Source organism: Pelecanus crispus, chromosome 1 (assembly GCF_030463565.1).
Source record: "Pelecanus crispus isolate bPelCri1 chromosome 1, bPelCri1.pri, whole genome shotgun sequence".
NCBI lineage: Eukaryota > Metazoa > Chordata > Aves > Pelecaniformes > Pelecanidae > Pelecanus > Pelecanus crispus.
In genome coordinates this window covers 154,493,539-154,521,068 of record NC_134643.1, presented here as the reverse complement: position 1 = coordinate 154,521,068, position 27,530 = coordinate 154,493,539, and the positions used below count along the sequence as shown (strand labels likewise).

Genomic DNA, 27,530 nt, shown 5'->3' with positions numbered 1-27,530 from the left:
GGGGAAAGCTGCAGCGGACGCTCCCCACGCAGGAGGCGCTTTGGCTTAATCCCCGGCGGGCACCGGCTCCGCGCGGGGCGCCGGCTTCCCCCGCTCCCCTGAGCTCCTGCCCCGCCGACCGGGCCCGGCCTGGCCCGGTGCCGAGGCCCGGAGGCGGCAGAGCCGGCGGCGAAGGGGGCGTGGCCAGTGTGGCGAAGGGGGCGTGGCATGTGGCGAGGGAGGCGTGGTATGCGGCGAAGGGGGCGTGGCCATCGGCGAAGGGGGCGTGGCGCCCCCTCAGCGCTGCCGCTCGCCCCGCCCCGCCTCCCTCCCGCCCCTCTCTCCCGGCATCCCCCGGGGGGGCGTGTCCCGCCCCGGCGGGGGGCGTGGCCGCGCAGGCGCGGTCGCTGGGCCGGGGCGGGGCGGCCCGGCCTCCGCTTCGCCATTAGCGGCGGCGGCGGGCGAGCTCCGCCCGGGGCGGGCAGCGGGCGGTGCGGGGGGTTACCTGCGCGGCGGCGGCCGCGGGGCAGAGCGAGGCGCGGGAGGCGGCGGTGGAGCGGCCTCCTCTTCCTCCCGCTCCCGCTGTTCGCGGCGGGCCGCCTCTCGCGTCGCGCCGCGGCGGCGACGGCCGGGCCATGGTGCGTCGCGCCCGGCTGGCGCTGGTGGCGGCGGCGCTGGTGGCGCTGGGGGCGCCGGTGGGCGAGGGCGCCCGGGCGCTGGAGTGGTACACGGCGTGGGTGAGCACGGCCTACGTGGAGCCGCTCAGCAACCGCACGGTGCGGGGCAACACGGAGAGCGGCCGCTACGGGGACAGCTCGCCCAAGGAGAGCGCCCAGGGCCTGGTGGGCATCCCCCGCGGCGCCTCGCCCCGGCACATGGAGGGCTGCGCCGCCGACACCGACTACGACGTGCCGCTGCCGCCCGGTGGCCGCGGGCCCCCCGAGGGCGACCCGCCGCCCTGGATCGCCTTGGTGGCCCGCGGCGGCTGCACCTTCAAGGACAAGGTCACCAACGCGGCGCGGAAGCGGGCGGCCGCCGTGGTCATCTACAACGAGGCCCGCTTCGGCAACAGCACCGTCTCCATGTCCCACCTGGGTGAGCGGGGCCGGGGCCGGCGCTCCCCGCGCTTGCGGAGGGGCCGGGGGGCGGGGGGGCGGAGGGCCGGCGGCTTTGTCTGGCGCCGGTCCGCCCCGCTGGCGCGGGAGCGCGGCCGGGGGCGGGCAGAAAATCCCCCTAAAAATGCCCCGAAGAGCCGGGTTTTTGTTTCCCCTTCCCTTGAAATCGCGCCGGGGAAACGCCGGGACCGGCTTCTGTTTCCCCGAGTTACAGCCCGGATGTCGGGGGAAGACGCGGGGAAGCCACCAGCCCTGTCACAGCCCCGCGGTCGGGGGCATTTTTGGGGCAGGGTTGCATTTAGAGCTGCCTTTTGGCTTTGTACCCCCCGGCAGAACGGCTGCAGCGGTGACAGGTAGGCTGCTTTCCGCAGGCCATGCGGAAACATGCCAGCTATCCTGAAGATGCCTCCTGGTGCCTTTGAAGGCATAGCCGTAGCTATTTGAAGACAGATTTTGATACAGGCTTTATCGTAATAGCTTCATCGTCCTCTCCTGCGCAGGTCTGTAGGGGACAGGAGAGAGGTATAAGCATCAGGTAATTCTGAAACGCTTGCGAATGCGGTAGGAAAACTGAAGCCTCGAGGAGGATGTTGGCTTGGCTTGTCTGAGCGTGCTGATGATCTGCAGCCTACGGAAGGGATCTGTGATTCTTGCTGAGATAAGAACCCAGATGTTCTGTCGCTGCAGCCTCTGCTCCAGCTACGACACTAAAGTCTTGCTGGATTGTTATGAACATGACAACATCAAATGCTTAAATCAAAGAGGGAAAAAAAACCCTCAAAACTCTGCTATAAAATTTGTTTGCATTTGTAGGCTTACGAGGAATTGGAAGGTCTTCAGAGGAGAATATAAAGACAAAGCAAACTAAGTTTAAAAAAAAAAAGCTACAAATGTGTGTTTCACATGGTCCTGGTACAGTGAGTTTGTTAATACCCATCGTTCTTGGTGAGGAGGCGGAAGACCAGGTAATTGGTTGAAGTAGAACTGTAATGTGTTTCTAAAGAAAACAAACTTATTTCCTTTAATATAGCGAGCTGAAAATGTCAGTTAGGGAGCTGTTGCTTCATAGCACATATATCAGTCAGAAAACAAGTCTCTCTCCTTGGAAAACCAAGTGGCACCAACTTGGGCGTTGGACGTGCAATTACTGTTCCTCTTAGTCTGCTGCTTGCTTGGGTAGATCAGGCTGGCCCATCTCTTGTGGTCTTAATGCACTGTGGAAGTGGAGGTGGGATGCTAGGTAAGGTGTGCATTTGATTTTGATCCCACGTGGCAATTAAGGTACTTCAGGTAATAATTCTTTCCTCTTTACCATTCTCACTTTCCTTTGCTTGCTGTCACTCTGTATTGGCCAAGCAGTACAAAATTTGTTTTCTTCCCTGTGGGAGTTTTCCCACGTTCCTCTCCATGCCCTGTCGTAGCCTTTCGTAAATATTGTTTGCTCTTTTGTGGAATCTCTTCCTCCTTTTCTCATCTTGCTTATTTTATAAAATTCTTATGATTTTTTCTTTTTTTCTGCTATTGTCTCTGCTGTGGAAGACCTTCTTGGGCTTATCCTCATGTTTGGACTTGCTGGTATAGTTACATCTATCGGTGGTGTTAGAAAGAAGTGCTCCCTGACTGCTGGTTGTGTTTTTTTTTCTTCTTAAACTGGCAGAATGTTGCTGATAAAAGCTCTACCTATGTAAAGAGTGTGGTTTACTATAGTATATGTACAAGGATACATTTGTACTTATCTATACTGACTTTGCAAATGCAGGTTGGACCTCAGGATAGTTTGGATGGGGCAGGAATATAATATATATCACAATATAATCACTAGCTCTGCTGGAGTAACAAATCATTGTCTCATGGTCAAAACTTTCAAACACATAAATGTTTACATTTTTCAGCTCACTTTGGGGAATATAGGGAAGAATTGCTGTTAGTGTTTTAAATCTTGGAATTTTTTTTTTTGAAGGGAGGAAAAAATGGTCTGTGGAAGACAGGCAAGGGAAAACATGGACTATAAAGCTGTACTTTACAGGATCCAAGTTTGCCATTCCTGTGAAGGGTTTTGTGAACTGACATGTGAGGAAACAAACCCTGCTTCTGGGAGGGGTGCTGAGAACAAATACTCTGGGAAATCTGTGGTGCTGTAACTAAGGAGTGGCGTTACATGCATAAGGAACATCCACTTAATGGGTTTGCAGCTATTGGCACTGCAAATGATGTGAGATGGAACAACAGTTATGGCTGATAGAGGCACAGCTGAATTACCTGAGGGTGATAGATGGATAACTTTTCTGATCTCCAAGTTTCATCTTTTCATCCTCCTAAAAAAAATGGCCTTTGAACTTTCTGGTGTGTGTGCTTTTGTTGTTGGTGGTGGTGTTTTTTGATTAGGCAAAGAAGTGATTTGCTCTGGCTGGTGTCAAAGCATTTGATAAAGGACAAATATTCTAAATATTCTGCAGTTCAGTTTTTTGTTTCATGGATACCTTTGTGCTTTGGGAGTGCAACTTTAATCAAAGTTTTGGAACAGCAAAGACCAATGTTTGAATATGTAGGCTTGTAATCCTGTCCCTCCTTCCAAAAGAAGGTTCTTCAAATGTGACTCTACTGATGTTTCATGGTTTTCAGGCCTTTGCTCTCTGCCTGAATTACGTTGTTCAGAATGCTTGTTGACTTCTGTCGAGGAGGGAAGTAATAATGAAACAACTTCATGTGTGGCTGAGGAGGTTTTTTCCAGTGGAAGATACTCATTTTACCCGAATGACTCAAGGAGTTGTACTTTAGTTATTGAATCTGAATAGTATAAATTCAAACTGCAGTTTTACAGGGATATAGACTTTGCAGGCAGTCTTAATTCTGTTCATTTTTGGTGGTGGTGGTGAAATTAGTATAATAGAGGCTACAGATTCCTTTCCAAAACCAAAATAAATATTGTATGTAAATATTAGTTGGGAGTGGGTTGGAGAGGAGTCTGGAGAAGCAAGGTATGGAGTGTTGTGGAGGGCAGACTAAGAAGAGTCAGAGGCTCAGTGCTGGTTGAGAAATTAGGGGGAGGCAGAGGTATACTGCAGCAGGGTCTTCTGAGTCTGTATTTTTCTGTTATACCTGATGCTGCGCATCCAGCTGTTTCTGAATCCCCTCTAAAGCTATGATTAGGTGATCCTGATCAGAACATGTTTGATACCTTGAAGACTATGGAATAACATAGTTATTGTTGTGGAGGAAGGGGGACTGGCCATAGTCACTTGAAGATAGATCTGGAGTGGAGCTTTGGTACATGGGTTGTGGGTTTAAGGGAAGCTTGGGACTTAGATTGAGTATATGACTTCGGCTACGTACAGAAAATCGTCTTTGATTTGGTGCAGCTTTGCCAAAATACACCCAACTAGTTCCTTCCTTCATTGTCATGGATTTTTATGCAGGTATATTGAACAAAACAGATGCAAACGACTCGTGATTTTAAAAGCTCGTGCTAGCTCCAGAGCGGCAGAGTTAGGGTTATTTTGGCATGTACTTCAACTCTTTGCTATGTTGCTTTCAGGGCTACTCAGGATTCTCGAGTGGTGTGTAACTTCTGTATTACTGATGCTTTGTACCGAAAGCTTCTGGCACTGTACTACTGAAAGGACAGAATTAAAATCAGTGGCTTGCTTCACTCAGACAGTGACTGTATGATGTTGAGCTGCTGTGGTGTTCTGAAGAAGCAGGAGTAACTTTAAAACGCCTTTACGTATTTTATATGTAAGAGTGCATATGTGTTGGAAACCATATGGAAAGAGGAATGTGTACCAGTGTTGACTGCTTGACTACTTGACTCTTCTGGTTACACATCCTCCTTCTTGAGGCAAGTGAAAAGACAACACACACCAGGGATTTGGTGAGATGAGGTTGGGGTAGATGGTCGAGATAAAGCTTGTCATTGGATCGTTAGTGTACTGTTATGCGTTTGGTAAAGATCGGAGACGTTCATTTGGACCAGGAGCTAAAGAGAACGTTCAGTGTTAATTGTGGCAATATTAGTAGGGTGCCTGCGCATAAATAGATCTCAGGACTGACCTCAAACATTTTTATCAAGGTGCTCAAACTCCGGGAGCTTTCTGGTGTTTCTTCTGAGGACAAAAGCTAGAGTATGTCTGCAATTGATTTCCGGATGATAGAAAATTATCTTTGTTATCTGTAGACATGAATGGGAATAAATGTGATCGTTTGGGGTGCCTGCAATCAAGATATGTATCTGTACTACTTTTTCCTCATCAGGAGAGTGCTGTTTTCCTCTTGCAAGAGAAGACTAGCAATACTAGCAGTAAAACTGACCTTGGCACACCAGCAGGAAACATACCTTCCTCTTCAGAGTTCCAAATTTGCCCTCTTTTCCAGGGATCCTAAGGATCTGCCAGCTCTCACTGCTTTATTTGGCTGATAAAGTTTTAAAAAAAAAAAAAAAGCACATACCAGACTTCAAACCTACCAGATTCCACTGAAGCATCAATCAAACCTAGAAAAGAAAACAAGCTTACTCCAGCAGAGTGAAAATGTGGTTATTTATTGCAAAATGAGAAAGTTGTAGAAAGGTAAAGCCAACAAAACATGCTCTCAGTAGATATCTGTATGTGACACTTGGAGTTCTTTTATAAATGTGATTTGAGGTCTCTGAATTGTGTTGCAGTTGAAGAAGCTGATGGAATGACTCAACAGCATTTCAGTCTTTGAATAATGTGTTTCAGAACAGGAGTCTAAAATTAGTGAGGAATGAGTTAAAGCCCTTAGTCTTACAGGCTGCTCAGGGCAACTGCTTCTGTGAGACTGCTCTTGTTCCTTTTGTAATAGTGGTTTGCAGTTATTTTTTTTTCTTCCCCTCCTTCTGTCTCATGACCTTCAAGGCCATCGTTTTTAGTTGCATGTATTTTTAATGGCAGGTTCATCACCAAGTCTTTAAAACTGTTAAAATGCTTTTAATTGGCATTTATTTAAAAATGTATGGCATACTTGTGTTAGTTCTAAAACTAGAAGGTGTCACAGTGTCTAGCAGCCATTGCACAAAAGTATCCTGACTTCCATTTCAAGGAGATAACTAGCTCATATTTGGACATGCTAGTGACAAAACAGAGAAAGGCATTACTGACTGTTGTGGGGTTTTTAAATACTTCTTTGTTAGAGATCATGCCGAGAACTAGATAGCAGGATTAAACTGACTCAAGATTTCGGGATTGGGGAGGAAACCTTTATTGATTGAAAAAATCCAGGCTTACTCTAATCTTGAAGCTTTCTTTTCTTCCCCAAGCCTGAATGAAAGCACATAGATCTTTCCAGCACTCCGGTACCATTCAATAGCCATCCTTAGGCACCCCTCCTGTTATTTGTAACTTTTACAGGTGATTAAGGATGTAGGACCTAATCTCCTGGTTTAGGTACGTGGATAACAGTTCTCAGTGATGTGAGATAAATTTGTACCTTTATGCGTTCCTTTCTTGTTATTTCCCTGTGGGGTTGTGCAGGGTCAGAAAGCAAGGAGCATTTCTCACACTCTCTTCTCTATGAGATTCATGAGTTTCTCTGGTAATGCTTTCATGCTGGTTCAGAGAGGAGAATCATTAAATTAACCAATTCTTAGTATACTTGGACTTGTGGTATCATGTGGATCGGCACATTGTTGGTGAGTAGAATCAGCAGAACCTCGTTGCTTGCGGATTCGTCCTGTTGGTCTTCAGCTTTGCTGCTTTGTGTCTCCTAATGCACGCACCAGGCAAGGCAACACGTGCTGGGAGCTGGGTGGGTGCTGCTGGCAAGTGGGGTGCCTGAGGGGAGGCACAAGAAGGGCCTTTCCCCAGTAGCATCTTTTTCTTTGTCTCTCCACCAGCCTCAAAACTTACAGAAACGTAGCCCTGTTTGGAAAATCGGCTCTTGCTTGCTGGGTCTGGATCTGGCAGGCAGCTATAATGGTTCTTACAGCAGGTGACCAGAAGTGGGATGGTTGTGTAAGGTGAGGCTGAAAAAGGGTAACTGCCATTGAGATAGGAAAGTTATTCAACTAATAACTGGAACCTTTAGTGTTTCATCGACAGCAGACTGCACCTTATGGATGGAGGAGCTGCTATGTACAGAAGTGAAACTTCTGCAGGTTCCCCTTGGCATGGTGGCAGAGTGGCTGGGTTGATGAGGTGTCACAGCCAGAACCATCTCAACTAAAGGAGTTTGTTTTAAATATTTCGGGCAAATAACTCTTTGTCTTAGTAGACAGAGAGATGGGTGAGTTGATGCTGCTTTGAGTTTTGAAAATCATCACTTGATGTAATGCTGTGAATTACGCAACCATTTCTTTTGACATAGCTTCTCGGTAGTGAATCTAACACAGCCGGGAGGGGAAAAAAGCTTTACGTCTTCAGTGGGAGGTCTTGTTGCAGGTAGACAATCTTGTGAATCTACAACGGTAGCTGTGAGGCAACAGCTTTAGCTTTCCGGATAGGAAAAACCCCTCTCCCTCCACTTTCTCTCTGAATCAACCTTAGTTTCACTTTTTCTCAGAGGTAGGAGTGCAAAGTAAGCTATAAGGCCATCACTTACCAAAGGTGTATAGCAGTGTTGGTATGCACAAAGTACGAGCTATTCAAATAAAAATAGCATAGGCCAGTGAAAAGGTGACATTTTTAACAAGTACATTTGTTTGTAATTTATTCTGTAATACTTAGGGTAGATGTTTCTGAAACAATACTGGAGATGCTTCCAGACAAAATGGAGTAAAACTTTAGTCACAGAGGATCTTTGGTTTCTGTTCATTGGTCTTCACAGTATCTTACTGGTTTTGGTGGCAGTATGGTGCTTAAAGGTTTTGGTTTTTTTATTAGGTGCTTTTTCATATGGATTGAGTGCTTTCAAGTTCTAATATAATAGAAAAATCCTTTGGTTCCATGCTCCCGAAAGAGTCCCAAAGTATTGCTTGACAAGTCCTTGTCGTGAAGTCTCGTTACATTTTGAATATTTAGTATTGAAGAATCTTTAAGTATTTCAATGTTTAATGTAACTTAATATTAAATACCTGAATCTTTTTTCTCTTTTTGTTCACATATCCAGTGTCATTGTGCTATGGATTCAGATTCAAACTTAATCAAATCTGTCTCTCCATGGTAGTCACGTGCTGTCTCCAGCTGCAGCTAAAATTCCCACACTGACAAATAAAAGACCAGCTGTTCCTGAGTTGCATGTTAGAACTTCAGCAACTTCAGGATGAGATGTGTATAACTTGCCTGGTTTGTGTGGTGTGGGTTTTTTTTTTTATGGCATCCGCATCCCACCTCACTGTGTGGAATGAGGAGTGTAGGGCCTTGAACAGTAAAGCTGCATCTGTTGAAGTTTATCTTGTGTTTGAGAGTTTCATAAAGTAAATAAAGGGTTCTTTACTAGTGAACTTTATATCAAGTCTGCTATGCCTGAAAGAACCTCAGAGGTTTTCCTATAACTTTGCTCACTGATCTTAGCTGAAGAGGCCCAGATTACCATCAAGCCAGAACGCCTGAATTTTTACTGTGATGACTGACTTATTTTCTTTTCCTCCCCCCTCCAACAGGAACAGGAAATACAGTGGTGATAATGGTGGGCTATCCAAAAGGAATAGAGATATTGGAGCCAGTACGAAGAGGGATTCCCGTAAAAATGACTATTGTTGTTGGCACGCGACACGTGCAGGAATATATTAGTGGTCAGTCGGTTGTGTTTGTAGCCATCGCCTTCATCACCATGATGATTATATCACTCGCTTGGCTCATATTTTACTACATACAACGTTTCCTGTATACGGGATCACAGTTTGGAAACCAGGTAATTGGTGATGATGATGCCTAAGAGTAGTTACCATCTTCTCATGTCAAATCAGTTACCTAACTTTGCTTGTTTATTGAACCATTCTTGAAGATTTGTACCTTCCTGCTACTTTACTAGCTGTGAATGCTACTCAGTAATGGCTAGTGAGGCTAATAAGTAGTGTGCTAATTGGCATCACAAGTTTGGCTGGTTGTAATTATTAGATACCCATATGAAGTCGTGGGAAATATATGTAGCCACTTGTCAACAACTGAGTAAAGGAAGCTTCTTGTGTCATTTGTCACCTAACTTAACTTCCTTCCTTTTGACATTAAAATTATTTTTGTTTTTCAGTAATTCTTGTTCTGAAAGCACTAATTTCTCTAATCAGGCTTTTTTTTCTAATGGACCGGGACCATGGTAGTTTTTTTCCTTAAGACCCACAAGTAATTAGGGCTAAAATTTTGGTTCTAAAGCTTTATGAAAAATGCTTTTGACACTTGTAATCCTACTACTCCACCGCAGAGTACTGAATGGCAGCAGACTAGAAGGACCATGTATGGTGTCATTCAGCTCTTTTGGACTGTCTGAAGTGCTGAGTGGTGGGAGTACTGGGAAGATCAGGAAGGAATAACTTTGCTCCTTAATTCCAAATCCCTGTTGTTCTTTTGATAGGTTAAAAAAAAAAGTCAGCTTTACTTTTTTCCCCTGAGGGAAGTACTTCATCATAGAATAATTTAGGTTGGAAGGGACCCCTGGAGGCTATCTGGTTCAAACCCCCACACTCAAGGGAGCAGCTTCCATGGAGTTGTTGGGGACCTAGTCCAGCTGAGTTATTTTAAAATATCTTAGGATGGGACTTCCCTGTGCTTTTCAACTCTCGCAAATAGGTTAGGTTCCTTCCATGGTCATCAGCAGCTCTACCACAGTTCTCTACTAACAGTGAAAAAGAAAGTTGTGCTTGGTTATCTTTGCAAGCAGTTCCCTGGTTTGGTTTTTTTTTTCCCCGCAGTTCAGAACCAAAAAAAAATGTTTTGAATAACTGCTTATCATGTGGACTTCCCCTGCCTTCTGTTTGAACATGTAGATTCTAGCTTTGGGGGAGGAGGGAAGTGAATTTTTGCTTGCTTTCAGGAGTCTGAGATCTGATGAGGACTTGCAGGACTCTTCTAGGAAAATACTTAATTTATCTTTTCAGTAACTGAGGATAACACATGGGACTTCTGTATTGGTTAAACTTGCAGTCTACTTGAAATATTGGTTCCCTAGAGTCTCTTTTACTAAGCTTTAAGTCTTAGAACTTACATTTGAGAATACTTTAAAGAAAACAAAACTTTTGAGAAGTATTTATAGAAAAAGGGGTGTGTTTTTTGTGTTGTAACAGTTGTTGGATGAAGAAAGTTGCTTCTTCCTGTTATGTTGGCTTTAGGATAGTTCATGCTAAGGGAAGTTCAAATGCTTTATAAGTAGTTTTAAAAGTTGTTTTTAGGTTGAATGTGATGTTTCCCAGAAATATGTACCACAAACTCTTAATACATTTTGCAATTGGGCTTGTCATCTAAATGCTTCTTAAATCAAATTGTGCAGCATTAGAAGGTTATGCCACTTTCCTCAATTCTCCTTCTTTTAAAACGGCCATTGAAAACAAAAATCTATAAAACTTTGGATAAAGTTTGAAAATGTTGTGAATATCTTGGTCAAGATATATCATTAGAAGTCTTAAAAGAATTATGGAAACAAAAAGCCACTTTTCTAACCCAAATGTTATTTTGCTTGGCTTATTGACTCCAGTGTAATTAAAACTTGGGAGTTAAGTATGCCAGGCTTTAAAGCAAGTTACTGTGTAGCTGCTAAGTTAAGGTGAAGACAGGTATCTTAAGATTTATTCTAACATCAGTTTAGCAGTAAATCTTTGGAAGACCTCCTTGCTACTGAAGATGAAACAGGACTGCGTGGAAAACCCTGAGCTGATACAGAAGGTGGAATAGACTGCTGCTGCTGGTTGTCTGTCCATTTCTGAGAGAACTTTCAGACTAATTCTTTTTAAGACCATAAGAAATAAAACCCCCCCAATTTTCAATACTGTAAGTTTGTAAAATTATACAAGTCATTGTAATTATTATTACAGGGAAAAGCTGCCATTAGGTGGGTTTTTTTGAATCCTTAATGGTATTTCATCAGTGACCGTTGCTGCTAGACAGATCAACATCTGTTAATTGGGAGTGTTTAGTTTCTCAATTTCTAGCAGTAGCTAGCACTTTGTCTTGGAATACAGTACTGCTTTCTTTTCTTGCTTCCCCTCTAAGCATAATTAGGACTGTTTCTGCATAGAAGTCCGGTATGGTGTCTCATGTCTGTTAAGCCTTTCTTGTCATCTCCTTTGCATAACGTGTCCTTTCAGTGCAAAGCTTTGTATAATGTGTGAGACAGCGTTGAACTGAGGGGAAGCGTTAATAGCTACAAGCAGCCTTTTGACCTGGTGGCCAGCTGTAGGCTGCCCAGCAGGATTCCGCCTTCTCTCAAGCTTGTGCGAAACGTGCGGTGTGCTTGCACATGGGCTTGCCTAACTGGTTATATGGCTGTTGTTTCAGCTCTGATGCCTCTAAAGCCTAAATTAGTGTCAATTTTCCTGTGCGGGAAGGCCCCTGGTGCAGGCAGTCATGATAGGAGGCTATGTGTGTCAACTTGGTCTGCATAGTTCTGCACTTGTGGAGTTCATTGTAAGAGCACTATGCTTTATAGATAATGTTTGATGCTGTGCCCTGAGAATGCAAAACTTGCAGTTCTTCAACATCTGCTGGCTGGAAGTATTTTGTAAACAAATTAGCTAGCCAGAGATTAATCTTTAAGTGCATTCAGAAGACTTAGTAATCCACGTGGAAAGTATTTAAAAGCTTTGAAATGTAACTCTTAAAACCAACTTGTGTACTAATATTTAAAATCTTTATTCAAGGGGCATAGGAAAGAAACCAAGAAAGCAATCAGCCAGCTTCAGCTCCATACTGTGAAACGTGGAGAAAAGGTAATTCAGTGGCTCTGGTCATTGCTGTATGATTTAAAAACTGTTGTAATGTCTTCATAGAATTTAAACTAAAATTCTCACAGTGTAATTGTAGTGTGACTCTTACAAGTTTAGGCTCATTTTAGCACCTTTGCCTAGAAGGCCAAGCTTAAAATTTGAACTACTTATGAAATGTAAGGCTGTTTTGCTGCAAATAATATCTGATTATACAAAATGTCGCAAGAAACTACAGGGCTGACACTGTAAAGATGAGAAAACACTAATATCTTATCAGCACTTGAAAACATCAACAAGTGGATTGCAAAATACTTCCTGGGACCTATTGATTGCATGGTTCTCACAGCTGATGTAATGTTTTTTTTCTTAAAAGAACATCCATCTTTTTATTGATCAGAAGGCCTTAGAAATCTAAAAAGCTTTGAAAAATGAAACGCTTGTTTCATCTTTCGACATACTACATATAAAGGAGCTGTATAGACTTACTTGAAGCATAAATTTTTTAGAAGTACATTTCTATGTATTAAAATAAAGCTATTCTTAAAATTAAAACAGCTTTCAAAAAGTTAGCTTTGACAGCATATGGCCTAAACTCGTAGAAAAAGCCAAGGTTTTGAAAGAAAATACTGGTTTAGTCAGAGTTTCAGGCAGCTCTGATTCTAGGTGCTAAATTAGTTTATGACTAGACTTCTGCTACTACATAGACATTTTTTCCCACCCTTATTTGTCTTACTTGATTAGTTTTTATTTAAGGACTGATTTTCTCAAAGATGAAAAACAACAATTAGTTTTTTAATCCATGAATAAAATTAAGGTGAGAAGACACTTATGTGTAAGAATTCTAAAAGCTGTGGTTCAACAGAAGCTGTTCAGCTCAGGTCACATGCTACAGAGAATATGACCTTCATTTACTAAATCAGTTCTGAAATTAAAAAAAACAACTGTCTTTGAACTTCCCTCCTTTTCTCTTATGCATTCAGCATGTTTAAGTAGCACTTTACGAGTATTTGTTACTTTTAATTATATTCTAAATTCCATCAAAAAGTAATCTATTTCAGGCTGTGAACAGAGGGATTTTCATACTTCTGTTCATACAATGGTGAGATCAGAGATCAAGAACGATGGAATGGAACCAAAACTTGTGTAAAGCAGTATCAAAGCATAACATCAGCATAGGAAGAAATGGATGTAAAAGGTTCATGATGAAACGTGTGGTGAGAACCACGAGGAAGCTGTTAACTGCTTTTAAGCTGATGTTCAGGAAACCTCTAACAAGGATTTGTATTGTGAGACTTTTGCAGTGTAGCAGGTAGTTCCTTCCCATCAATATACCCTTGACTAAAATAAAATGAGGGAATTTAATTAAGTTGTTATGTAGCATGCTGGTTGTAACTATGAATGCTGTATTAGTTAAGCAAAGTAGAATGAGATAAGAATCTCTCTATTAAAATAGAGGTTTTCTGCTTGGTAAATCCTGTCTTCTAATTTGATTTGAATCAGCCTACTATCAGCAAATTTATGGAACTTGATGCAGAGGTACTTTCATGAACTAATGTAAATTTATCTGGAAGTACAGTCCCATCTACTCTGTAAATGTGCATTTTTTTTCTTTAAATATTTCCTTTCAGCCATTATGAATAAAAGAGTATATTTCTCTTATCATGACACAGTACAGTCTGTCATTATCACTTCACTTGGGGTTGAGGTATTTAACTAAAAATAGGTCAATGTTTTAAAAGTGTATTTGCTATCATGTAGATCTTTCCTGAGAAGCTTATGGGATTATTGTAAAATGGACACTCATTTGAGTATGTGCTACATACTGTATGCTTGAACTTTGCCTCTTATACAGAATAAAAAATATTTGTTATAGAATAAATACTTGTCTTAACTTTGCTTATGTAAAAAAACAGTCTTAATTTCTTGGGAATTCAAGGCATTACTTATATAAACTGATAGCATGCAAAGGAGGGAAAAACTTGCCTTGAACTTGCAAGTTTGCTTGCAGTACTAATTCATTGGAGTGTTTGTGGTAACGAAATTGAAGTGCTTCAGTAAGCAGTAAACACAAAATACTTACTTTGTGGGGGATGAAAGGGAAGAAGTTGGCCCACTGTCTGTTCTTCTATTACTTATGTTTTATACAACCCAGTTAACATTGAATTATTTCTCTTGCATCTGGAGGTATCCATCATATTTGCTCTGCAATTATAAGTATGGCTTCAAGAAGGCAGTAAGACCTGTTAGGAAAGATATTTAACTATTACAAAGAAATAAGTTGAAGTGGGGAGGTACTGCATTTTGGCTGTCTCTCTGGTGTGAGCTTGGAGAGAAGTTTTTAAAACCATCCCAAATTGCGTACTTTAGTTCTCTTGTAGCTACCAAGGGATATCTGCTGAATGTGGTAGAAAAAAGAAAAAAGTGGGGAAGAAGGGCTTTGCAGTATTCAACCCCAAGTATCTCGTCCTACTTAAGCACTTGCAAGTCTTTGGGACCATCAGTTAAGAATTAGATTGTGTGCTTTCATCTAAGCTGCCATCTTTTAAAATTTCTTCGTTTTATAGTTAGTTTAAACTGAAATTTTACTGTGCTCCCATGAGCAAAGCCAATGTTTGAGACTTAACAAATTACTTAAGGTACTATGTGTAGCTATTTAAATCAGAAAATCCGAGTTTGGCTGCTTTTAGTATTTGGTATCACTTGATTAAATCACCTCTTGATGGAATCTTTAATTAAATGAGATGTTTTTATTTGCTAAATCACTTTATACCTTTTATATTCTGTGAAGCTAGCTATTACACAAAGCTTGTTCTGTAATGAAATATGGATGTAATGCGTTTAAATGTGTTGTCATCTTTAGGGTTTAGATGTTGATGTGGAGAACTGTGCTGTGTGCATTGAGAACTATAAACTGAAAGACACTGTCCGAATTCTGCCATGCAAGTAAGTTGCCATAATTACTCTTCCCTCTTTAGCATGTTTTCCCGAAGAAATATGTGGTGAGCTTTCTGGAAACTCTTCTGAAACTCTGGTGACAGAGCTGAAGCTGTGCCATTTGTATGGCCTGTTACATCTTGAAGGGCACTGGGAGACCATGTAGCACTTCATATCTATGCAGGATAAAGGAGCAACTGGGAGAAATGTAGGAGTGAAGTAGAGCTTTCTTAGTATTAAGTTAGAACTACATGCTGTTGAACTGGTAGCTCTGCAGTGTCCTTGTGGTTAGTAACATCTCTTATTTCAGAAAGCTAGCAGGAAAGAAGAGGCTTCCAGAACTATGTCTGTCCTGGTAAATTAAGCATACCTAATTGTCAAGGTTATAAAGCAACGTTTTGGTTGTGTGGTTTTTTTTAATGTAGTAACTTCCATATCATTTGAAGGAATAGTGTGTGGCTTTCATGATAAGTTCTAAAGGGCATTTCTTTTCTTTAGGCACATCTTTCATAGAACGTGCATTGACCCTTGGCTTTTGGACCACCGAACTTGTCCAATGTGTAAACTAGATGTTATCAAAGCTTTGGGATACTGGGTATGTTGCACACTTACTTTAATCTTCAAGGTAGAAGTACAGGGCAGGAGGCAAGACTTCATGTAACCGTTCAGAATGAGAAGAGTTGTTACTTGACGAGGCTGAAGAAGCTGGGCAAAGATGCAAGAGTAGTTGAGTGAGAACCAGAAAAATAAGGGAATTTTATGGGTAAGAGCTTAAACAGTGTATCAAGCAGCTTATGAATTCTCTGTGTGCTCTTCTGTGATAACCAATTTTTTCTACCTCCAGCTGATGATAGTAAGGAAGTTGAAGCAGTGGTGAGGCAATTTGCCCAAGCTGCAAAAATATAACTTAATTCAGTAGATCTAGAGCATATATTTGATCTTGTTGAGAACTGCAATTCAAAGGAAGAAATTATAGTTTTTCTATCTTGAGTGTTTGTGTACTTCCACATATGCCCAGTGTTTTATCCCTGTAAATGAGCCAGTACTTAGAACCTTCCTAAAGACGTTCACCAGAAATTGGTTAAGTAGAGAAAATGATGTGCTCTCATTTCTTTCTGACAGCACCAGAAAAGAGAGATGAAGACACATGCGGTAGGTTACTTGGTCACTGTTGATAAATAGTCTTGAGTTCCACTGAAATGCCATAGGCATGAATGTACTTCTCTTCTACACATCTACAGAGATCTTCAGAAAATAGGGGTGTTCCTTGGTTTCAGGGACCTTCCTTTCATAGACTAGGTCTGCGCTTTGACTAGCTTTCTTCTTGTTTTCTTGCAGAGACTTAGCAGATCTATGAAAGACTTCTATGAATTACTTTTTTGTTTTGTCAAAGGTGACAAATCTTTGCTATGTAATACACATAACCATATTGTGGCGCTTCTGTGTATTAAGTCAGACTTTACCCAAGAGTTGCAATCTTTTTGTCATGTGAAATAGCTGTTATTACTGTAATATTGTGATGTTAGCAGCTTATTTTTTTGCTCCCTTTCAGTTCTTGGAGTTGATGTAACTTGCGTTATGTGCAGAAGGATATATTCTATCCTCTTGTATACAGTCTGAAAACTGAAATACTAGAACCTTCAGAACACTTTCATTCCCTGAATTAATGCCATTGCAGGGGATACTGATACCAAGCCTAACCAGGAAGAGGAATACCTCCTCTGCTTGTTAGGCAAAATGAATGTTGGAAAGCAGGTTGAATGGGATCATATTAAATACAGAAGCCCTGTTCTTTGTTCTAATGGAATGGGGGAAATGTGTCTTGCTTATGCATCAGTCGTTCAAATCCCACTGAAGCTAGTAATTTAGGAAATCATTCAGCATTTTTTTTTCTAGCTTAGTTTTCAGCCTGATTCAGGTTGCCAATCTAGTTTGTAGAGTGCTTGTGTGAATTTTTTACTGACATGAGGAAAAAAGTGCGACAAGCAAGGCAGCTTTTTTCAGCAGTGTGCTTGCTGAGTGACATAACTGCAGACAAGAATGTGCAGCCTTATTATCAAAATCTATTTCTGCAAAGAGGCTGAAGGCTCAATTCAGTTTTATGGAAAACAAATACCTTACTTAGATGCTTCAAAATTTTTAAAGGCTCAAAGTAGAAAGAAGGCCCTAAGTCCTATTACCTGGCTTTTGTTTTGTAAAGAGCGGACTTCAGTGGTCTAGTTCTGCATTATGCTATTTCTTAGAAAAAAAGAACTGCAGTTCAACGTGTCTGACTGATTTAGAGCATTGTCGAATCTTGTAGTTTTAGTGCTTATTTAACTGCCTAAGTTTTGGAAACCAAAATCATTAATGCCCCCCACCCATATACCTAGAGATTAGTATCACATGTGTCTTAACTTGTGTTCAATGGTAGCATTTCTATAGCTTATTAAAACTCAGTACATTTTAAAATGTGCTGGTGCTAAAGAAAGGGTCAGCCTAGAATTTCTTAAATCTTAAGATGGGCCTTTGCAAAGTGTTTGAGGAGGGGGAAAAATACTCGTTATGAAGCCCACAGAATAGCTACTTGTACTGCAGTATACTTGTTTCTGTATATATAATGTCAGTATATCAATGGTTATAGTGTGATGAAGGTAGTCTGAATTCTGGGAACAGAATTGTGCATGTAGGACTTCTAATTAACTTTCAGAATGGATCAGAAATAGCTCATGCTATACAATAGGTGAAATAAATTCCTTTGCCTGTGCTGCAGATGTTTTGTTCCTGCAAAGTAACAAGCCAGTGTATTTGCATTTTTGGAACAGACTTAAAGTTAGGCTGGAGGTAGAGGAGGAGGGAAGTTTGTTCCGATGTCAAATGTTTGCTCACCCCAGTTAAAAAAAAGTCTAAGCCTGCCCAACTCTTTTATGAAAAACAGTGGCTTCCACAAACTTACAAAGGATCAATAGGTTTGCTCAGCGAAGACTTTGTATGTGCTGAGCCTGCTCCTAACCCGACTGCAGCAATACTGTTGCTACAGTGTTGAAACATTCCATCCAAAAGGCTGGCTGGGTTACTCCTCCTATTGCTGCTCTTGACTTCAGAGTGGCTTTGGAAAAGTGGCTTCTCTTTTGCTTGGCTTTGTTTCTTTGCAGTCAGACAATAACAGCGGAAGTAGACACTGCTCAACACTATACCCATGAGCACATAGATAATAGGCTGAAAAATGGTCTTTTTTTTAATAAGGTGAGGTTACGAAGTGGTAACATGGAGGAATGTTGATGCCTAATGGTAGACAAAAGTGTCAGTTAAATATATTTAATTTTGAAGGGGGACCCTGAAGATGTACTTGAAGTTCCAATACCTGAATCAATAAGTGGCAGTGTTTCAGTCGGAAGTCTGAGTATTGCTTTACAAGATGATGACAGAAATGAAGTAAGCGAATTGTCAGCTTCCTCCACTAATGAATCTGTATTGCAGTGTACCAGTTTAAAAGAGGACGCAGGTGAAACCACAGCATTACTTGGTAAGTAATAATTTAGTTTATCACTTGACAATCCTTAATGCCATTCATTGCATTAGAAGAAGCCATTCTCTAAGTGATGTTAGTAGTGTTATTATTGCACTGTGGGTCAAACTGAGTGGTGTCACTACTGATGTTCAGAAAGTACAAGCAGGTAGATTTTGAGAGAATTTTATTGAGCTCGATAAAATTGGTCTCAAGGTTGGGGCAGAGGGGGGGAAGATCTAAACAGTGTCTTAGGAGGATTACTTACACAAAGAATCTTGATAACCTTAGGTATCTATCAGTATGGAACTTGTTGCCAGAGTTCGGATTACTGTAACAGATAAGATGTATTAAAATGGTGAATCAACAAACAATTTTTCTTCGAATTCCTGGGTTCTAGATGTGGATGTCAGTAATAACCGGCATGGAGAACATCTATCTAATGGAAATTCCCACTGAACTGCTTCATGGAAGATACCTTGAATAGACTGTTGAAGAACTATTATTTTTTATTTAATTAGTATGGACTTTTGTCTAGTTAACGGAAAAAATAACAATGTAAATTATTTTACCTTTCAAACTTTTCTAGCTGGTGTTCCAAAAGGGCTAATAACTAAGAATTTTGTACGCAGGAGGATTTTATAAAATCTCCTCTGGATGTCTCATCCTAAAAAAAGATGCAATAACCCTTTTTCTGTAAGCATTGTTACAATGTCATTGTGTTCCAGAGGGCTGTAACAAAGATGAAGACTAGGCAGTGAAAACAATGTATAATGTCTAACAGATAAATATTTTGGATGCACTATTTACATTCACTATGTACACATGAAGAACACTTACAAGACTACAACTATTAAAATGTTCAGAAATTTCTGATCTGTTGTAATTGGAGATAGATATTCTTAGAAAAGAGGTAATCTAACCTTGAAGGAATCAAATAACTTCATGGATATGTTGCATATCCTTTTTTGTGATGGAAAAATTGCTAGTTGCAACGTTCCTTACATGTAACAAATACTAATTTGATCTTGTAATGTGTTCTACTCAGAGTGGATGCTGAGAGAAAAGGAGACTTTCTCCATCCTGCTAGCTTTTATACTGAATTTGGCAGTAATAGGTTGTGCTAGGTGGTCTTCACGTGCTGAGCATGTAGACTTATTTAGGTATATGCACACTGGTTACCTCTTTCAATCTTAAACTCAGTAGAACAGAGGTAAAGGGCTAATTATGGCTAAAATATATTTATTAGTCTATTTATAAGAATTTACTTAATTCCTTCCTATTCCTGCTCCCATCCTGTCCCACTTAGTTATGTACAAATTGAAACTGTTTCTTAGTATCTACAAAGTTTGGTTTTGGTTTTTTTTTTTTTTCCTTTGCATAGAGATGCTGGAATTCTTCTCTTGGATATTCCACATTAGGAGTTTTGACTGGGTTTGCCATTAGCTTTTATTCCTTTCTTTTAGATTAGCAGTATTGTGCCTTATAGTAAAACACTTAAGAAACCTGAAGCATCTGAGAGTAAATATAAACCCTGGCATCTCCCATTATGACCTCTTATTCAAATATTTATGTACTGTAAGTGGTATAAGGAATTGCTAAACTGTTTTGTAAAGAAATATGTATATTTAAAACACTACTTATTAAGAGTGTTAAGTGAATTGTTTAGGATTTTAGCATTGTCATGTTATAAATAATATGCTACATTCCTCAATTTTCTTTTGTAAAGCTGTTACTACAGGTTGCTTAAAACAGTGTCTTTCACTAGACATTTGTTTTAGAGTGCATTTTGTTTTTAAAATGTATATTTGGAATGTTTTTAAGAAAATATGCAATTCTTTTTCTAACTTATATTGAGCTTCAATAGAAGCAATAACTTTTTTTAATTTTAGAATGAATGTTCCAGAAATGACAGAGGTTTCAGCTGGGGAAATGTAATCTGAACTTCTACTTTGCAGAGCAGATGTTTCACCCTAAATTTCCTTCAAAATATCCCTGTTAAAAAAAAAAAAAAATCAATCTGCCTCTTCCCTGTAGGAGTGTTACTTTTACGTTTACTCGAAAGTTGTCAGGTTGTAGTTCTGATGTCACCAGCAGGTGCAAGTTTTTGTGATGCCTTTATCTTACGAGAAGCACATGGGAATGGAGTATGACTGACCAACCATCTCCAAAACTGAACAAATGAAAAAACAACCCACAACTAAACCAAACAATGTATAGGGACATTTATGTCTCCAAAAGAAGCTTATCAACATTTCCAGAACTGCCTTTTTAACTATCTCTTCAATATTAAAATCTAAGTCTTCTCCCTCTTCCTTAACACAAAACTGAACATTGATGTAGTAAACGTTGAGAGGGTTCAAACTCTAGCTCAAGGAGGAACAAAAAGGCGTTATCAAGAGAAGTCTTGTCAGTCTGTGGATTGTGTCTTGCTGATACCTGCAGCGCAATATTCATGCTGGAGGGGAGAAATGTGGTAAGTACTTCAGCTTTTGTGTAATACCTGTAAAACCAAAAGCTTTTCTTAAGAGTCAAAGCTGAGATCTGGCAGAAAGCTGGAAGAAAAGCTGAAGAACCTGCAAATTGAAAAGTGTGCTTATAAAATCTGAAGCATAAGTAATACTACTGACTTGGAAAAATATCTGAGTGTGAAGATTCCTGGAGTATGTTTCTAAAGCTGGCACTACACCGGTTTCATTTTGACCTTTCACAAGCATAGTTACAGTTGTTTCAGTCAAGCTGGTTTGCACATAGTTCATCTTTGATATAGTTAGGTCTCGTAAGGCCAGCTGTGCTGCTGAGGAATGATGACAATAAAAGGCCGAATTGCAGTGCCTCCAGCAAGCAGTTTGCTCTCCTTGGAAGCACGATGACAAAAATCTTCCGAAGCGAATCATTAGTCTGACCTCAGTCAAAAAGCTGACATGCATGAGCAAAAAGCGGTAGGTTAAAAAGTACAGGACAGGAAAGAGACAACGTGTGGAGTTTAAAACATTAGCAAGAGGAGATTAGAAACGTGAAGCTTATCACCTACTGTTGTAACTCAAATGAATTACTGTTAGAGTAAATAGGTGTAAGCAGCTATAGGTAAATACAGGTTCCCAGACTTGCTGATCCAGACCTGCTATATTGGGTCAAACTGGTATTTCTAGTTTCTAGCATTTGAACTACCAAAAGTTTATACGAAGGTCAGAATTAATGACTCCCTGCTATGAATGTTTTTGCAGGATACGTGCCTTGTGACTCCCTCCCCTACTGTTTGGAGAATCTTTAATCTGCTTCTTCTGCTTAGGCTATGTCCCACCTAATGTGGGAGCTGATGCTGTATGTGTTGTGGGTTCCTTCTGTGCCCCCCCCAGCCCAATCTCTTTCTGTTCCTAGCTGTGCATTTTTCATAAAACACGCGGGAACTTATCTGAGACCTCTGTCTCTTTGTCAGATTTTGGTGAAGTCGGGCAGAGGGGTTCTTACAAGAGGCATTCATGTGGCGTGATAATACAAAGCTAAAGCACGGTGTCCACATGAAGTGGACAGCCTGCCCGTGGTGATGGCGAATAAATCAGTTGGGGAAAATCCCTAGCCAGGACTGGGGCATGTTGGTGTTGTAGAATGAGTTTTGTTAGTACCACGTTCATTGGTACAGCTTTGTTAGTTCTGGTGTTACTGTTAAGGAGAAGATTTGTAAAGTTTACGTGATTTTAAAAAGGAGCTATGAACATGTCAAAATGGACTGGTGTTTAAAGTGAGACTAGAGGGCCTCTTTGTTCAGAAATCTTAGTTTACTAATAATAGTCTACAAAAAGCCAAACTGGAGAATAAATTTGATAGTAAATAACTGCTTAAACTAACTTCAGCTTTCAGACTTGATAGCAAGCAAAAATGAACTGTAGACATTTCAGATCTAAATGCATGTTAATAGTGAGTTTAATTACCTGCAGTACCAACTTAACTAGAAAATTTGGATTTTCTTTTACTAACTACCCCTAGACTGGATTCGTCTTTGGCGCTAAGCAATGCTTGGAGGAGATTCTTTGCATGTACTAGGGAACTTTGATTAGATAGCAGTAACTCCTTCCCCCTGCCTCTCGCCCTCCCCTCGAGTATGTGAATGTAGCCCAGTAACCTGTTGCCAGTCATCAGTGCTAGGTTCTGGAGGTATGCCAGAGGAGTTGTAGAATAATTTAACTACAGTGAGAATGCTTTTAATCCATGCTGACTTAATAAATCGGGCACTGGTATATTCCTGCCAAAGCTAGGCTGTTACACTTTGGGAATTCCAGTCCTGTGCCAGGGTGTAACTGGCACGGAGAAACACCATTGCAACAACTTTGTCAAACATGCATAGACTTCTTTTAATCACTTCTTGATTCAGGAGTGGTCATCCTGGTTTTCTGCCTGGCCTGCTAAGCCTTCTCTAAGTCTAGGCAGTAGTAGCTGTGCAGAGAGGAGCCCAGCAAGTGTGTAGCGATGGTTACCCCACTTCTGTGCCCCGTGGTTCAGAGGATGTCTGAGGCAGAGGCAGTATCTACACTTGCTGGTTTTGATGAGCTTGATCAGAAGCAAAAGGTGTTCATTTTACACTATGATGGCAGCAGATAGGACACAGCAGGTTGGGCTGATTATTTAGCTGCCCCATAAAAGCAGGCTTCTGTCTAGACAAGTCTAGACATGCAACTGCTGTCAGCAATATCAACTGTACTTCGAAGTATACACCAGTAGTCTAAGAATGGCATTCTGAATTTGTGGAATATTTTTTCAGTTGTTACCACACTGTGTAATAAAGATATGTTTTTGTTACGCATCGATGTCCCAAGTGTCTGGTAAAACTGGGAACTTTTGCTCAACAGAGTCTGTAGCACCCTGAATCAAGCCAGTAATGATGGTATTTTGGTGATGGTTAGGTGGGTGTTTGGGGGTTTTGTTTGCTTTTTTGTTTGGGTTTTTTGTTTTCTTTTTGGTGGGGTGTTTTTTTGTTTGTTTGCTTTGTTTTTGTTGGTGGTGTTTTGGGGGTTTTCTTCTTGTTGAGTGGAGAGGTTGCATATGTAGTTTTCATTGGTTTGATTTTCAGCAGTTGGCGTTGAATGGTAGTGTTTCTGCACTGGATGAAGATACTGAGATCAATAAGAATGTGCTGAAATCTAGTAGAGGAGTCAGATGGCAATATCTTGTTGGGTTCACCTGGAAGGAATGGAGTTCTTGGTGTGGGCTGCTGGGTGAATTAAATTGCATTGGTAGCTTGAGAGGAGACTGTTCCCTTCTGTATGTCTCCCTGCAGCCAGCGGGCTGGGTGAGACTTTGCACACTGGCTTGCACCAATTTAATAGCTGGCTGTTGCAAGGAGAGATGGAGTCGTCCTTTCTGGTTTCCTTTTCTCCTCTATTTACTTTGCTCTGTCTTGCAGTCAGATTAAGGGTATGTGATAAACTAATTCAGCTTAGGTGGCAGAAAATTAAATCTATCGGAGCTGTATTTTGACAAGCTAGGAAACTGAATATCCTTACTGTGCAATTGTCTGAGTTTTAGAGCTGGGCTAAGGGGATGAGGAGTTGGGGTGGAGGAGGGAAGAACAAGACTCTTCCCTTGGATAAGTTGGAGATGCAGTCTTATAATAGGGCCTCAGTGAATTACAGTTCCTGAAATGGAAAATGGCAGCAGCATTTTCTTTTTTTTTTTAACCAGAATGGCTGTAAAAATTGTGACATGTCCTCTGTCCTTGAGACTGATCTTTACTAGATGTGTTCTTTTCTCTCGTAGGTGATATGTGAAGATTTGGGAATTGGAATTGTAGATAAAACATGCACAAATCAAGCTGAAGGCTTTTGGTTTTGTTCAGTATGGGTCCTGATCTCTCTCCTCAGATATCCTGCTGTATTGCAAAACTTGATTTGAGAAAGTTTTAAAAGTAGAATGTTTCTATAATTGCATGTGTTTGTGTGAAGAATGCATTGCCTGGAAAATGTCCACTATACTTCCATTGGACCTGAAGCTACTTGTCACCATCTGAAACATGGTAATGATACTGCATTTTTAAATGAGCATATCCTACTTAATTCCGAAGAGCAAAGTAATTTGAGTTTTCATTGTTTTGTTAGTCTGAAGCTTAAGTCCAAAACTTTGAAGCCAGTTACTTCTACTGTAAACATAACTGTAGAGAACCATTTGAACTTGCTAGTCTGTCAACAACTATTCACAATCGACTGTCTTTTATGGTAACCTTGTACTAACTTGGTTGCATTGTTTGGATTAAGCATTGGACTGTGTCTTTTCCATTGTGTATGTACAACTGTAAGAATGTCAAGTTATGCATTGTTGTTGTAACTTCATGGCTAAAAGCTCAAATTCCATAATAAATTATACAGACCTTTTAAAAAGCAATGTCTGAGAAGCTTGTGGGGTTTGTTTTCTTTGCTACACTTACGTAAATGGGTCTGAGACACTCAAGTAGCACAGCACAAAACAAGCTTAACTTCATGCTAGGTAGCTGTGCTGGTTTTGGCTGGGGTAGTTAATTTTCTTATAGTAGCTAGTATGGGGCTATGTTTTGGATTTGTGCTGACAACAGTGTTGGTAACACAGGGCTGTTTTCATTACTGCTGAGCAGTGCTTACACTGAGTCAAGGCCTTTTCCGTTTCTCACCCCACCCCACCAGCGAGCAGGCTGGGGGTGCACAAGAAGCTGGGAGAGGACACAGCTGGGACAGCTGACCCCAACTGACCAGGGGGATATCCCACACCATATGATGTCATGCTCAGCACATAAAGCTGGGGGAAGAAGAAGGAAGCGGGGGGGATGTTCAGAGTGGTGGTGTTTTGTCTTCCCCAGTAACCATTACATGTGATGGAGCCCTGTTTCCTGGAGATGGCTGAACACCTGCCTGCTGATGGGAAGTAGTGAATGAATTCCTTGCTTTGCTTGTGTGTGCAGCTTTTGCCTCACTTATTAAACTGTCTCAACCCATGAGTTTTCTCACTTTTACTCTTCTGATTTTCTTCCCCCCAGCTAGTTGCTGGCTTGGGTTGAACCATGACAGTAGGTACAGGGGCAATCCTTTCTGCATGTTGTAGATTTCCCCCCCACCATGTAACCAATACCTGGTTGTGGTGGGTTAACCTTGGCTGGCTGCTAGATGCCCACCCAGCTCCTCTCCCTTGCACTCCTCAATAGGACAGGGGAAGAAAATAATATGGAAAAACTCATGGGTCAAGATAAACAGTTATCATCACAGCCAAAACCATACTTGACTCGATGAAGATTAATTTTAATTAATTGCCATTTAAAAATAGGGTAGGATAGTGAGAAACAAGGACAAAACCAAAACCATGTTTCTTTCTCCCTGGTCTTCCTTGGCTCACCTGTACTCCCTTCCTCCTGACTCTTCTACCTCCCCCTTCCCTGTGAGTGGTGGCAGGGGAAGGAGGGTTGTGGTCAGCAAGTAACATTTGGTCTCTGCTGTTCCTTCCTCACACTCTTCCCCTGCTCCAGGGGAGGGTCCCTCCCATGGGCTGCAGTTCTTAAAGAACTGCTCCAGCGTGGGTCCTCTCCATGGGGTACGTGGAGCTACCACAGAGGTGCCACCAGCCTGGCTGAGGGGCTCACCTGCGCCAGCTGGTAACTGGTTGGGTCTGGCACAGGGCCCACCCTGCAGCCCCCCCCCCCCCACTGCCGCAACCCTGCCACGTAAACCCAATATGCCAGGCAATGTAGGAACTTCCCTCCTGACAAGCGAACGATGCAGAAGCATACAGCAAATTCAGTAACAAGTTGCAATGTTTTCATCCATACACAGGGCTCTGAAATTAATGTGCTGTGCCTATTGCCCAAGTATAGAAATATATTGCAGAAGTGCCTGTGATAAAAATCATAAGACTGTTTCTTGATAATTGATTTTTTTTTTTTAGTTACAGAACACATCCAGGGATTGGAGGTTTATGTATGGCAGTACAACTCAAGCAAATACTTGTGAAGAGGCAGTACAGCTAGGCTTTTCCTATAGCAGCAGCCGCTTTTTTTTTTTTTTTTTTTTTTTTTTGGCAAGGCTTAAGTTCTTTTAAAGTTAATTCTGTAAATCATAAGGTATACTGTCATGCCTTGAAGCAGTAGTAATCAGTTTTCTGATGGAGCCTATTACTTTGTTATAAGCTGTAGTACTAAGTTCCAAACAAAAGCCTAAAATCTATGTAAAGTGGGGCATTTTTTAAACCATGTTTTTGAAGAGGGGTATTAGTACATAGAAGACAGTCAAAATTGTACTTCACCTTTACTAGATGTAAAGCATTAAGGTACAAATTTAGTGCACAAGCTAGGTTAACTGTTGCTGCTAACAATGACTTACAGCAAATGGCCTGGGTTTTAGAAGGAATGTCTAGAATTGGACCAGACCTTAAATAAATGCTACTTTACTTGGCCTAATACCTCTTAACTCTGGGAAGCTATACAAGTCTAACCCCTAATGACTGGAGAATGCTTCTCACAGGACTTCTTACCAACAGATTATGCTGCATGAGGTGAAAGATCGATGGGATTTTTCAATCCAAGCAATTCAGCAATTCAAATTACTTGGAAAGAGAAAGCTAAGACAGTCTTGACCTTGCATTATTGATCTTGCACGTCATAAAAATTTGAGAAGCAGATGTAGATTTACAACAGCTTTCATTTATCAAGCAGCATATGAAATTAGAACTAGCTCGCTTTTCAAGTTACTTTCCTTTTCAGTCTCAGGGCTGAAACAGCACCTAGTCTACTGTCAGCTTAAAATAATACTTCAGCAGACTCCTTCCCCAACACCTGGCATCTAACAGCTGAATAGTACTCTGACTGTATGTTTTAGAAGGAGGAGGCTATTTTAATTTTGGTAGCCACAGAGCAACTGCCTGTGCAAGTTCTGAAGTGAGAAGCAGCTCAAGACTTGGATTTTTATCAAACAAATGGGACCATCTTTCTTCAGTGAAACGTTCTTACAAGCATGAAATAGGTGTGGTACTTCCAACTGCTGACTGTATGAGGCCAGTAGTCTGGAAAAACGCAGTGATCTTGAAAAATGAGAGTACCACTTTGGGCCTACAGCACCCAAGATTTCATTTCTGCCATGTAAAGATAAGCCTTTAGCTTTTTCTAGACCTCAAAACAGACTTTCCCTTACCCAAAACAGCACGCATGACGAAGTTGTGTCCAGCTTCTAGAAGGTCTTAGACCATAAAGAAAGGGCAA

The 27,530-nt window shown here is 41.2% G+C and overlaps 1 protein-coding gene and 1 non-coding gene across 3 annotated transcripts; both read left to right on the top strand.

Annotated features, from left to right (window-relative positions):
* The first annotated feature begins 599 nt into the window (after positions 1–599).
* RNF149 (ring finger protein 149) lies at positions 600–20,091 on the top strand. Of its 2 annotated transcripts, XM_075706571.1 has the most exons (8): positions 615–1,074; positions 8,650–8,900; positions 11,836–11,904; positions 14,762–14,844; positions 15,334–15,430; positions 15,958–15,987; positions 18,145–18,340; positions 18,723–20,091. In XM_075706571.1, exons 1-8 carry the CDS (start codon positions 615–617, stop codon positions 18,779–18,781), a joined length of 1,245 nt encoding a protein of 414 aa, XP_075562686.1. In that variant the 3' UTR covers positions 18,782–20,091. The 2 variants fall into 2 exon arrangements, with proteins under 2 accessions (XP_075562696.1, XP_075562686.1); XM_075706581.1 differs by lacking the exon at positions 15,958–15,987 and having other exon boundaries at positions 600–1,074.
* Positions 20,092–21,118: 1,027 nt separating this feature from the next.
* LOC142597224 (small nucleolar RNA SNORD89) lies at positions 21,119–21,234 on the top strand. The gene has a single exon (XR_012832041.1). It is a non-coding gene; the product is annotated as a small nucleolar RNA SNORD89 (small nucleolar RNA).
* The last annotated feature ends 6,296 nt before the right edge of the window (positions 21,235–27,530 follow it).

Coding starts and splice junctions, on each gene's coding strand:
- RNF149 (XM_075706571.1), top strand. CDS start 615: ATGGTGCGTCGCGCCCGGCTGGCGCTGGTGGCGGCGGCGCTGGTGGCG. Junction 8,901..11,835: donor GATCACAGTTTGGAAACCAG/GTAATTGGTGAT, acceptor TCTTTATTCAAG/GGGCATAGGAAAGAAACCAA. Junction 15,988..18,144: donor GAGAGATGAAGACACATGCG/GTAGGTTACTTG, acceptor TTAATTTTGAAG/GGGGACCCTGAAGATGTACT.